This window comes from Tubulanus polymorphus, chromosome 9, assembly GCF_964204645.1.
Source record: "Tubulanus polymorphus chromosome 9, tnTubPoly1.2, whole genome shotgun sequence".
In the NCBI taxonomy this organism is placed as follows: Eukaryota; Metazoa; Nemertea; class Palaeonemertea; order Tubulaniformes; family Tubulanidae; genus Tubulanus; species Tubulanus polymorphus.
In genome coordinates, this window is record NC_134033.1 from 14,830,182 (window position 1) to 14,842,688 (window position 12,507).

Below are 12,507 nucleotides of genomic sequence, written 5' to 3' on the forward strand. Positions count from 1 at the left end.
CATAAACCTTCAGCCAGTAAAACTCTTCTTGTTGTAGTAATTACGTATATGTTACTGGTTTTACCAAATTCGATGTGTACCTTAATGGCCAACTTCAACGAATTCATTATGGATACTCTCTGGCTCAATCGGGGTATACCACTTTTCTCGGTCCTATCTCGCACCAGCTATTACGTTCTCAGAAATTTCGCGTACGATTTAGGTCGATTTTTTAAAATACTTCGCGAATCCGTATATTGCATCAATTTCTTTATATATTTGGGGACACTGGGCGTTTTCAGGAGACAATTCACCAAAATTTTCACGGGTAATTTTTGTAAGAAAAAATCGAAATCAAAACCGAATGAATGAAGACGCGTTGAAGTGGAATACCCACAATTACGAAGAAATGATAAAGAGAGTAGTGACGTTTCAGCTATATTCTACCGAGGATTTTCAAAACTAAGAAAGCAGTGACATTTCAACTATATTCTAGGGAAAGATTTTCAAAACTAAGAGAGAAGTGACGTTTTTGACTTCATCAGTCATGGAGTTGGTCTATTACTGGCCAATGGGTATGGTATCACATATATCTGTTTGACCAATTCTATCGCTGTCAATCATCCACGTAAGTCTCGCTTGAAGTCCATTATGTGAGCTTACACGTAACGTGCTTAGCAATATAGAGAATGCGTGTCTTAATCATTATTATTAATATTAACATCTATCGCACTACTTTGATCGAATGATCCTTGAATTCTTTTGACAAGTTTATACGCGACTAATTCTTTAAGCAGATTGTATCGGCACATTACTGCGTGACGTTTTAACCTTGTGACTTATTGACTGAGCAATGCTTTTCGTAAAATGGCGGTGCTACGCGCGTTCGGTTGCCATTCCGTATTTCTTCTTGTATCCGTCGGCTATATTTTCTCTTATGACCTGACGATTTTGCACACGAATGATGTTCACGCCCGCTTCGAGACTTCGAACAAGTACGGCGGAGCGTGCGGGCGGGATGGCGACTGCTTCGGGGGCGTCGCCAGACGGATGACGAAAATTCGAGAAATACGAAATAACTACACGAACACGTTGCTACTAGATGCCGGTGATCAGTACCAGGGAACTTTATGGTTTTACATCTACAAAGGCCAGGCGGCTGCTTTGTTCATGAATCTTTTAGGTTACGATGCTATGGTAAGTCTAATGCGGGTGAAAACGAAATGATGATAGTGATGTTTGGTGTTTAATTTGGTAGCATTATGCGCTTATCCAGATGTAGAGTGTCCTAGTAAGTGGAAAAATATGGTCGAAAAAAATTATTGGAGGGATTCCATTCATTGTATGTACGTACAGTATATATTGTATATATTGATATACTAAGGATACAACAAAAATCTCTAGCTGTGCTGTACATATACGTATAAACTGGTGGTTCTGATTCCCTAAAGCTTTCTTTGATGTCGTAGGCTAACTTATCAAATATTTCTTTGAAATATTCTGTATTGACTGCTGTAATGTTTTGGAATCGTGAATTAAACAGGAATTCATGTATTAAAGAGGTCAACGGATATCAATCACAACTGGTTTCGTATTCACCGCACCGACACGAAAGAAGACAAAAACGAATTTATTAATTTGTATCTGCTTCAGTAAAGCGTATTCCATTCGGCAGCCTAAATGTACAGTTTGAAGTTCATTGAAAAAATATCGATCAATCCGGCCATAACTGTGGTATTATTTTTGTTTCAAAAAATTTCAGGCGTTCGGTAACCACGAATTTGACAACGGCGTCGACGGATTGTCGCCTCTCCTCGATAATGCCACATTCGCGCTGCTTAGTTGCAACATCGACGCCACTAATGTGCCGAAAATGGCCGCTAAGCTCCACAAGTCGAAAGTATTCACAGTTGGCGGAGAAAGGATCGGCATCATCGGATATACGACCAGAGATACGCCAGATATATCAAATCCAGGTAGTGAGCAATTTTAGCCAATTTTATCAACTTTTTTATAAGTATATTGACGAAAAAGAAAATGACTAGACCAACTATTTCTTTGCTGCAAACGGTTTTTTATTTTCACTGCACCTTATTACGAAGAAAATACTTCTTTGAATCGTAAATGATTTTTTTCTAACTTCAGGAGACCTGAAATTTACCGATGAGGTTCAGGCTATACAACTCGAGGTCGATGCATTAATTCGGCAAGGCATCAACAAGATCATCGCTCTCGGACATTCCGGTTTCGATGTTGACTTGAACATTGCCAAATCGGTTGTAGGACTCGATATCGTGGTCGGAGGTCACACCAATACGTTCCTCTATAACGGTAAGCCTTTTGCCTAAGGGAAGACAACTTGCTCACTTAATATTTTGAGGATATAATGTTTATTTCCATTCATTAAAAAAACAATTGTGCCAAGTGCTCTTTAAGGTTTCCTTATGAGAAAAAAAATTATTCGTCCACTGATCATGTTTATTCAAAAAACGCCGTTTTGATGACATAGTGCTAGGTTGTAGGCCTGCCTTCACTCACTATTTGGAGTCGGTTTGTATCATTCAAAAATGGTCATTTGTTACCGAGAACACTGTAGAATTCGCTATCAAGCCGATTAAGCTGTAAAATTATGTTTCAGGCAAACAACCTTCAAACGATATACCCGTTGGCACCTATCCACAAATTGTCGTCCAAAGCAATGGAAACAAAGTTCTCGTCGTCCAAGATTACGCGTTTGGTAAATATCTAGGACTTCTGCACCTCACTTTCGATGCTACTGGAACCGTCACCAGCTGGTCGGGGAATCCTGTACTTCTGGACAGCACCATTCCGGAAGGTAAGTACAGGACCATTCGAACATTACTGGGTTTACTGTTGAAAATAAATGCAGTTTTTAAAGTAAATTGTTACAAATTTTCATTGATATTCGACCCGCACATTGTCAACTTTGCTGCCATGTAAAGATACGTCACTATTTTCAACAGCGTAGATAGAGAATGCCACGGTAATCAGGACTTTTCCGATAGGCAAAATACGAAACGAAAAAAAGAAATTTTTAACGGTCACTTTATCTATTGACCTTATGATTTTTTAATTGTTCAGATCCGATAGTTCTGAATAGGACGAACATTTGGAAAGAAAACTTGATGAAACATCGCAATACAACTGTCGGGCGCACGCATGTTTTTCTCGACGGGGCGAAGCACAGTTGCAGGCTCGCTGAATGCAACATGGGTAGATGAAATATGATCATATTGATTATAGTACCAAAGCTTACACACTTATTCTGCATGTACTGCATGTCGCATGTATTCTCGAGACGAAATGCCCGGCTGAATGAACCACATCGATATTTGTGTGTGTTTCACTTGCAGGTAATCTGATAAGTGATGGTTTAGTAATGCAGAATCTACGCCATCCGGACGGAAGTCAATGGACTAATGTCTCTATAGCGCTTGTAAATAGTGGATCGATCAGAAACTCGCTAACCGAAGGTAATAGACAGATATTGTATCATCCATTGCTCATAGTCTTGTTTCTTCTAAAATGTCCATTGTCTTTTTGATACGCTCTTGCGTTCCTCGGCTAACTCCGATAACCTAAATCCGCCCCAATATGACCTACGCGAACAATAGGTGATGCCTCAACTTCAGCCTCAACCGGCTTATGGCCCAACACCTGCTCGTTGATGGAACTGTCATGCTTCGACCTTTTTGGCTTTTTAAAAACTTTTTCTTAAAAGACCGTGCGCGCTTAAACGGTATGGATGAGAGCCTTGAAGCCATCAAGATTCTCAGCTGCAGTTACTAACTCCGGCAGGTCATTCCAATTTCTGATAGTTCTCTGGTACGTCCGTGCTTCACACCATGCGAACATCGCCTGGTATAAGAAAGGGTATTCATAACCTGCGTACCGGCTCTGCGTCGATACTATAAAAGATGTTTTTTCTTTTTTTCAACTTGTATCACAATATTTGTGGTGCTGCTTCAGGATATATAACATTGGAAGACGTCGTAGCCACGCAACCGTTTAGAAACGGAATTGACATCGTTGAATTGGAAGGGCGCCATCTATTGTCGGTATTGGAGCATTCGGTCAGTAACTACAACACCGTGGCACCAAACGGAGGCTTCATGCAAATGTCAGGTAAACATGTACCGATCAGGATTCGCGTGGGTTCGAGTCCCGATTTTCGCAAGTCGTTCGCATGTTTTTCTTTATTTTCACAGGGCTCATCGTTCATTATGATCTGAGCAAACCGGTCGGTCAACGAGTTGTGAAAGTCGACGTGCGATGCTCCGCTTGTCGAGTACCAGAGTTCGAGCCGTTGCAGGTTTCCAGGGTTTACGGAGTACTGATACCCGGTTTTATCATCAAGGGCGGTGACGGCTATACGATGATTGAAAAGATCATGCACAGACATCATATAAACGGTAACGTCTTTTTCCCGCCGAAGATGACTTCGAGTTTCCTACGTGTGAAAATTGTGGAAATAATCTAGAGCCAATATTTAGACGGGTCTCAACTTAAAGTAAAGAAAAGAGCTTCGACTGGTCTTAAGTTACTTACGTACTAGATCGGCCATAGAACTAATGATCTAATGAGCGAAAAGACTAATTGTAAGGTTAAGATTGAAGAAATGGGTTAACAAAATATAAAACTTACTGCTCATAAAATTTGAATGGCACAAGTGCTCAAATACAGTAATTCATAGATATTTTTATAGGTGACCTTGATAGCGACGTTCTGGCCGAGTACATAAAGAAAAGAAGTCCGATAATACAAGGATTGGAGGGACGAATCGTATTTATAACTGAAGAAGACAAACGGAAACGTGTGACATGCGCGGCATCAACTCGTAAACCCACCACGTGTATATCTGCAGTATTGACTTTACTATTGCTAATTTTCCTACGTATGTAAATCGAGTAGACTTTGTCTTTTAGATGTTTCTTTTCCAACATGGAGTCAAATCATCAAGATTACGTGTATCTGAAAATTATGCTTGTTGTTTATAAATCTATTCATATCCACTTCATTTATATCTGTATCTCAGATGATTTATATACACGTAGTCTATTTCATAATAAGTGTTTATTTTTGTAAAGTGCTCAGGTTAGGTTAACCGCTGTTTGAAATATGTTAAACTATGGGTAACTGACAGTCCATTACCCAGCTTCACAGCTACGAACAATTACTTTACATTTGCTCATTGATCTGATTCCTTTATTACGTATATGTGCTTTATATATATATATATATATATATATATATATATATATATATATATATATATATATATATATATATATATATATATATATATATATATATTTGTATAAATTGCTTTTCGCATTATTTGAATAAATTAGCATTTGAGGAAATGATCAGTCCTGGTTAGCTGCGTGGGTTAGAACCACCAAGGGAGTAAAGCAACGGGTATGAAGAATCGTAGGAGGTTGCGTGGAAGTTGAGGTGTCAAGAGTGCGTATTAGAAGTTTAGAGATCAGAGTATATAGAGTTTAGTGTAGGAATGCATTCCTTTCCATCTGTCATTAATAGACGCGAGTGTTGAAGGGACAATGCCAGTAAGGAGAGACCTGGGGAAGGACAATCTCGAAGAATAAAGACAATATTATGCATTTGCAAAAGGTTATAAAAGCCTGTATCATTTAGTTCTAGTCAAGAATATTTTGTAAGCCCAAATATAGCGGAACTCCTAAATCTGTGTAGGTGTTTAAATAGTTCACGTGTACCCCCAGACAAATTCAGGCAACGGAGGTGTAGGCAGAGTGCGTGAGGGGAGAGGAGACGTGTAGAGAGGATGAGATGTAGAGGGTCATGCAGGTTGATTAAACACAGCGCCACTGGTAGTAAGTGACCTCGTCCTGCGGACTGGTCGGTGCCGCTAACTCTGCAGCCGTTCTTAAAGCGGTATAGTAATAACACGTGTGGGTGGTTAAACTTGGGTTTGAGATGTTCACGAACGGATACGCGTCGAACGAAACGCATTGCGGCACTTTCAAACATCGGTCCGTGCACTCCACTGAAAAATATCAACTAAACAATGTTATTCGTACATGTATCAATCTGCTTCCAGTACCCAGCCCTCGGACTGTATCAGTCTGCTGCTTGTGCCCAGCCCTCGGACTGTATCAATCTGCTGCCAGTACCCAGCCCTCGGACAGTATCAGTCTGCTGCTTGTGCCCAGCCCTCGGACTGTATCAATCTGCTGCCAGTACCCAGGCCTCGGACTGTATCAATCTGCTGCTTGTACCACCAGGCCTTGGACTGTATCAGCCTGCTGCCTGTACCACCAGCCCTCGGACAGTATCAGTCTGCTGCTTGTGCCCAGCCCTCGGACTGTATCAATCTTCTGCCAGTACCCAGGCCTCGGACTGTATCAATCTGCTGCTTGTACCACCAGGCCTTGGACTGTATCAGCCTGCTGCCTGTACCACCAGCCCTCGGATTACACTGGAAATTGAAACTTACGCAGTCCATTCTGAGTAGTCTTACTCTCAACGCCTGTGTAGGACGTATAGTCATTTCTCCGACCGACTTGCATCGGACCCTCCCACGCCAACGAGGTACCAGCACTGCAATTACCCTCTACAAACGCAACATACATTTATTAAAAGAACAACCGTAAAATGCGGAATGCCCAAAAAAGAAAGAAGAAAAAAGATGTATGATATTTACCGGTAGGTTTTGGTGATTGAGCGCTAGCTGTGGAATAAAATAAAATTAGTTAATATGTAACCATAAGGTTGGACAATTAAAATCGCTTTGATCATCTCGGTCTTGTTTTATAGACTGATATTACCTTTAACCCTGGGGCTACCTCAACTCATTTTCAATTGAGTTAGCCCTCGGGTTGAAGGTAATGCCAGTCTGTAAAACTGGCCCCTGGATATTCAGTTCCACAGTTCTGATGGTTACTTACGTACCCAAGCAATAGGTCCATTTTCTATCTGCGTCATAATCGGAAGTAGTTGAACACCAGGTCTGATTGGAGTGATACGGAACACACGTGTCCCAAATACTACCTCCGAATTTATACGGGAACTTACAGTCAGAAAGTGGATCGTTCCCGCCTGCCGTTTCCAAAGTAATATCTGTAAATGAATGAAACGCGACGATACGATTAATGTCCAACGTTGTTGATAGATGGCGCAATAGATTTTTACGCGTTTTCCAAATCGTGTCTTTCTTTTTTTAGAAGTGTTTTCTTAAACCTTTCAATGCTGACTATCTACATGTAATAGACTAATAGCGCCAGAGATATTTTTTTCAAAATTTCACCTTACTATGTTATATAATGGGTAGCCTGGACTGTAGCGCGTCTACACCGCTACACCGCAGTAGGGTGTATCTTTAGTTATCAATTTTTAAACTGTGTCTGACAGATGCTGCCATTTTTCATTGTTGGTTTAAACTAATTACTAATTATATCAATACGATGCAATGTGGTGTACTAGCAAAGTCCATCGCCGATTTAAATGTGGGTTTGACGCACTGATAGGGTTAAACATGGTGTCGAATCAGTAAACATAGAGGTAGATAGTACTTTGTAGGTAAACTAGTTTTACTCAAAGATAAGGGCTTTCATTTGTTAGTACATTTTACATTTTGTAATGGCCTGTGAAAATAGTCGGGGCAAAATAATCTTATCTTATCCAAACTAATCTTATCATATTTTATCTTATCTTGTAGAATTTCTTACTTGTGCAATAACGCCACAGATAGTCCGCGTTATAATCCGGTGTCAATGAGCACCAAGGTCGCGTGGAGAAAGCGAAATCGCAGCCGGTTATATTTTGACCTCGATACAGAAAAGATGGCGAACACGCCGGTTTAGGCTGTTTCGATTTCCACTCTTCATCTATAAAGTTAAGTAATGGTTTCAAATTTATGGTTATTCAAGGGGTCAGTTTTCAACGTCAATGACGGGTTCCGGCACCGCGGCTACTGTGGCATCCGTCAGGTTGACTAGTAGTTGCTCCCTGATCTTCTACATTCGTTTAAAATCGAATCAACATTTCTCATTATCAAATCATATATTGCTGCGGACTTGAAAGCGACTAGAAAATTGATCTTGATATTTTAGAGACGATCGTCATTTGGATTCAGCAGCCTAAAAATCCCAGTTCTAAGTCGTTTGAAAATGGATGAATTAAATTTTAAATTTGCCAGAGCATAACCGAAAGTTAGTCCACTGTTGAGATAGGTAGCTGGTGGTGCCGGGCGCCGACGATGCGGTTATTATAACTTACAATCGGCTAAATCTGATTTCTTTATCGCTGAAAAGGTAAAATAAACGATACGAACATGAATCTGAAAATACGTTTTGAAAAGAATCGAATAAATACGTTATGATTGCGATACTCACATCTACAAAAGCTCCAAGTTTTTTCTTGGTCATAGTTGGCCGTAGTAGAACACCACGGTATATCCGAATAAGACGTTATACAAGTAGAAATATTTACGCCAGCGAATAGAAACGGGAATTGACAAGGTTCACCTCCCGTATTGCCTCCATATTCAACCCTCATCCAATCTACATAATTCGTACAATTTTACAATTTTTCAATTTTATTCGTACAATCAGCGATTGAAGCAAATTTCCAGAGAGATATGCTTACGTTTATATCCTCCCCCCAGCTGGGATTCGAACCCGATGGCATCGCGCTACACTCAGCCACGGCACGACACCTGCCACACTAGACCGGGTGCGCAGTTTGCGGCACCAAAGCGAAAACTTGCGGCACCAATCAGATTGATCGTTATATAATCACTGAGGCAAATTTCACGGAACAACTATAAATGGGAAAACCCGAGCTAAAATAAAACGGGATATCTGATTGGCTAATAATGACATCATCTGCGCGCCCGGTCTAGTGTGGCAGGGTTTCGTACCGTAACAATCTCGATGCCATCAGGTTCGAATCCCGCTGGAGGAGGATGTGACGTTTACAGCTATCTACCTGCGCAAAATCTCCATCGTTTATCGACATTATAATTAGAAGTTGTAGAACACCACGGTTCAGTGGCGTCGGTCACTGTACATTCTGTGTATTGTTTACCCCCGTATGTAAACGGGAATACACAAGAGGCTGAAAACAATGAAAAAAATGATGACGATGTTAATTCTATCCATTTCCTAATAATCATTTATTTCAATTGTGAATAAGATGTTTTCAAACGAACCGATTTCAGTTTGCCCGGCTATATTCTCATCGATCCTTCCACTAGATACTACTTCAACAATCAGCAGTGTTGTTATCACTAGTCTTTTCATCTCTGTTATAATCAGAATTTATATGTTGATATTTACTTTTTTTTAAACTTTACCAACTAGCATTTCAAATATGTATAATAAGTCTTAATTCCCTATTATGATTATGTTAATATTACTTTATGCTGCTTATTTTACTTTACCAAGCAGCATTTCAAGTCTTTTATCCCTTATGGTTATGATTATGTTAATATTATTTTATAATAATTTCTGTAGGTTTCGACGATTTCTGAGAAAAAGTCTGAGTATTTTATAATAAACGAACTGCGAAACTTACTTTATTTCGTGTCTTATTTCCTCGAATCTTCGAAGCAAAGTCCGTCGTAAAATAAACTTATCTACAGTGGTGCCACCTATTTCGATCGCGGATCATTTAACAGTACAGATGGCGCCAGCGCTGATTCGATCTTAATCTCCGCGTTTTAGTGACGCCTGGACAGACGACAAAAGTCGCCGAGTAACATCTGGTCCGCGGTGTTTTATTGTTTCTATTATTAAGAGTTTTTAACGTAAATTGTTGATGAATGAAGAAACAGTTCGAACAATAATTTCCATTGTTTTATCGTTTCCGATTGCGAGATTCTCGTTTCGACAAAAAAAAAGAATAATCGCGAGGCGGAGAAAAATAATTAATTCATTTTCAAAGTAAAAATTGCGCGGGGTAATTTATGGAAAATGAATAAGTCATAAGATGGATGTATATATATATATATATATATATATATATATATATATATATATATATATATATATATATATATATATATATATATATATATATATATATATATATATATATATATATATATATATATATATATATATATATATATATATATATATATATATATATATATATATATATATATTTAAATTTCACATTGTTTAGTTTTGAATTTTAATGTATTCTGTACAGCTGCGCGTACGAACACAATGCACTATTTTCGTGAAGTCGTAACTGATAATAACGATGTACCTGCCTAGAAGACAGGTGTTTTATTTCCCAAATAATATTGTGGTAAACACAAGCCGCAATTTGACATTGTACGTCGTATGGTTTGACGGTCGAAATCTGCTACACTGCTGCACCGGTCACGATGGGGTGGCGCCTTCTACGTAAGTGAGATTACCATAGACTTTCTAGAGTCCATCGATATACGTATTTCGTACGTCAGGGTCCGACATCTCTATATCACTTTTTGTAAATAACTTCTGGAATAGAATTTTCATTACATAACATTTTTTAGTTGATATTATATTAATTATTAAGCGGGTTTAGAATGAATACCGAGACGAGTATAGCACTGTATAGGTGTAACTAGTTTATTTGACGCACGAGCTTTCGCTACTAATGTATAGTTGCTTCATATATAGCTGATAATGTATAGCTGATGATGAAGCAACAATACATTAGTGGCGAAAGCTCGTGCGTCAAATAAAGTACTCGTCTCGGTATTTATCCATTTTTATGAATTTTCGTACTGTTTTCCGCCGACTTCGGCAGATCGCCATCCGGTGTAAAACTTCCTTCGTACCAGTTTGGGTATTTGCGATTTGTAAAATAATCAAATTGAATACGATACAAGATAGACAAGATAGACAGTTTCTTCAGAAAACCAAATACACACCGACCTCGGTTATGTTACCGTTGTTGCATGAGTCAAATGATTGTATTTATATATTTCAGTGTTGATGACATCCATGTATTTTACTGATTGTTGTAAGAGGATTTCACCTTCTTCCGACAACTACTTTTCAGCATCGAACAACGAATTCGGTTTAAAACTCTATCAGAAATTGGCGACCAAACGGCAGAATAATGTCATAATCTCGCCGCTGAGTGTCGCTACTGCGCTTTCGATGACGTCACTAGGAGCTAAAGGCGAATCGTTGAAGCAATTCGAGAAACTGTTGAATCTAACCGACTCGGTACACGATCAATATAACCGAACAATCGACAGTTTGTACGGTGAAAAAGATCTGGTTTTTAAAATGGCGAACGCGGTTTGGATCGACGATTCGAGCGAAGTGCTCGGTTCGTTTGAGAAGAATATCGCGAAATCGTATTCGTCACAAAGTAACAGATTACAGTTTAAAAAGGCCGAAAAAGCACGTGAAATAATCAATAAATGGGTGTCTGAAAAAACGGATAACAAAATTCCGGAATTGTTGCCGTCGAATTCCATTTCGGCTGCTACGAGACTGGTTCTGACGAACGCCGTTTATTTTAAGGGACTTTGGAAAATTAGATTCAACTCAACAGAAAGAATGGAATTCCATTCGCTGAACGGGGAGAAGAAACAAGTTGAGTTTCTACTGGTAAAATCCGCCTTTAAGGCCGGTTTTAATCCCGCGTACAATGTGCGTGTTTTAGAGTTACCTTACACGAATAACCTGAGTATGTACATCTTAATGCCTAAGAACGCAAAAGAATTCTCGAAATTCGAACGAGATTTAAACGCGAGCACGTTGAGATATATCCTAGATAACACGCAAAAACCGACGCAACCATTTCAGGTAGCCATCCCGAAATTCGAAATATCATTCAATTCTAAATTAAACGATAAATTAAAAGAAATGGGACTGACGGACGTATTCGATGAAAGTAAATCAGATTTATCGGCGATAGACGGCGCTAGAGGGCTGTACATATCCGGGGTTTATCACCAGGGTTTCATCGGTATCGATAAAGATGGGACCGAGGCGTCTGCGGCAAGCGGGGTTGTAGCTAATTGGAGATCGATGCCTCCGCAACCGTTCACCGCAAATCAACCATTTATTTTCATAATCCGCGACAACTTCAACGCGTTAAATCTCTTCATTGGTAGATACGTGAAACCCTAAATTTCGATACAGAAAATACAGCAACCAGTTCCATAGCTCTACATAATTTGACTTTTGAGTTAAAATAATAAAAATCCACTGATTTTAGATCACTCTCAACTCCCTGCTTAGACCGGTCTTAATTTGTAAGATTGACTACAGAACCAAAATGAGCTTAGACTGGTCTTAAGTTGTTAGATTGGCTATAAAACCAAAATGAGCTTAGACTGGTCTCAAGTTGTTATTGGCTATTGAATTAAGTTGGCCTTAGACTGGTTTTAAATGAAAACCACGACCTTGAAACTGACATTCAGGGTTTAATTCAACTTCACAAAATGTATCTTTCGTTGTTACCGCGGAAAATAAAAACTCAATAAAGATGAATGGAATCAGTTTATTTTATTTT

At 39.2% G+C, this 12,507-nt stretch overlaps 4 protein-coding genes across 4 annotated transcripts; 2 read left to right on the top strand and 2 right to left on the bottom strand.

Annotated features, from left to right (window-relative positions):
• Nucleotides 1-915: 915 nt before the first annotated feature.
• On the top strand, nt 916-5,218 carry LOC141910967 (5'-nucleotidase-like). The gene is made up of 9 exons (XM_074801875.1): nt 916-1,176; nt 1,742-1,958; nt 2,128-2,310; nt 2,618-2,815; nt 3,082-3,213; nt 3,354-3,473; nt 3,970-4,125; nt 4,209-4,412; nt 4,706-5,218. Exons 1-9 carry the CDS (start codon nt 1,030-1,032, stop codon nt 4,900-4,902), a joined length of 1,554 nt encoding a protein of 517 aa, XP_074657976.1. The 5' UTR covers nt 916-1,029; the 3' UTR covers nt 4,903-5,218.
• A 467-nt stretch (nt 5,219-5,685) lies between these two features.
• On the bottom strand, nt 5,686-6,611 carry LOC141910596 (uncharacterized). Its single transcript, XM_074801288.1, has 2 exons — nt 6,476-6,611; nt 5,686-6,025 (listed from the first exon to the last, which is right to left on the bottom strand). Exons 1-2 carry the CDS (start codon nt 6,609-6,611, stop codon nt 5,832-5,834), a joined length of 330 nt encoding a protein of 109 aa, XP_074657389.1. The 3' UTR covers nt 5,686-5,831.
• Nucleotides 6,612-8,245: 1,634 nt separating this feature from the next.
• Nucleotides 8,246-9,281, bottom strand: LOC141910597 (matrix metalloproteinase-9-like). Its single transcript, XM_074801289.1, has 4 exons — nt 9,191-9,281; nt 8,968-9,096; nt 8,373-8,540; nt 8,246-8,283 (listed from the first exon to the last, which is right to left on the bottom strand). The coding sequence occupies exons 1-4, from the start codon at nt 9,279-9,281 to the stop codon at nt 8,246-8,248; spliced, it is 426 nt and encodes a 141-aa protein (XP_074657390.1).
• A 1,016-nt stretch (nt 9,282-10,297) lies between these two features.
• On the top strand, nt 10,298-12,478 carry LOC141910968 (leukocyte elastase inhibitor-like). The gene is made up of 2 exons (XM_074801876.1): nt 10,298-10,394; nt 10,966-12,478. Exons 1-2 carry the CDS (start codon nt 10,376-10,378, stop codon nt 12,120-12,122), a joined length of 1,176 nt encoding a protein of 391 aa, XP_074657977.1. The 5' UTR covers nt 10,298-10,375; the 3' UTR covers nt 12,123-12,478.
• Nucleotides 12,479-12,507: the final 29 nt, after the last annotated feature.

Bases quoted from the DNA above. Each gene is read 5' to 3' on its own strand.
- LOC141910967 (XM_074801875.1), top strand. From the start codon at position 1,030: ATGACGAAAATTCGAGAAATACGAAATAACTACACGAACACGTTGCTA. The intron at 1,959-2,127 runs GTGAGCAATTTT...TAACTTCAGGAG, and splicing joins AGATATATCAAATCCAGGTA to ACCTGAAATTTACCGATGAG. The intron at 3,214-3,353 runs GTAGATGAAATA...TTTCACTTGCAG, and splicing joins GCTCGCTGAATGCAACATGG to GTAATCTGATAAGTGATGGT.
- LOC141910596 (XM_074801288.1), bottom strand. From the start codon at position 6,611: ATGTATGTTGCGTTTGTAGAGGGTAATTGCAGTGCTGGTACCTCGTTG. The intron at 6,026-6,475 runs GTAAGTTTCAAT...GATATTTTTCAG, and splicing joins GACTACTCAGAATGGACTGC to TGGAGTGCACGGACCGATGT.
- LOC141910597 (XM_074801289.1), bottom strand. From the start codon at position 9,281: ATGAAAAGACTAGTGATAACAACACTGCTGATTGTTGAAGTAGTATCT. The intron at 8,541-8,967 runs GTAGATAGCTGT...CGAATTATGTAG, and splicing joins ACGATGGAGATTTTGCGCAG to ATTGGATGAGGGTTGAATAT. The intron at 8,284-8,372 runs GTGAGTATCGCA...TTACCTTTTCAG, and splicing joins AACTTGGAGCTTTTGTAGAT to CGATAAAGAAATCAGATTTA.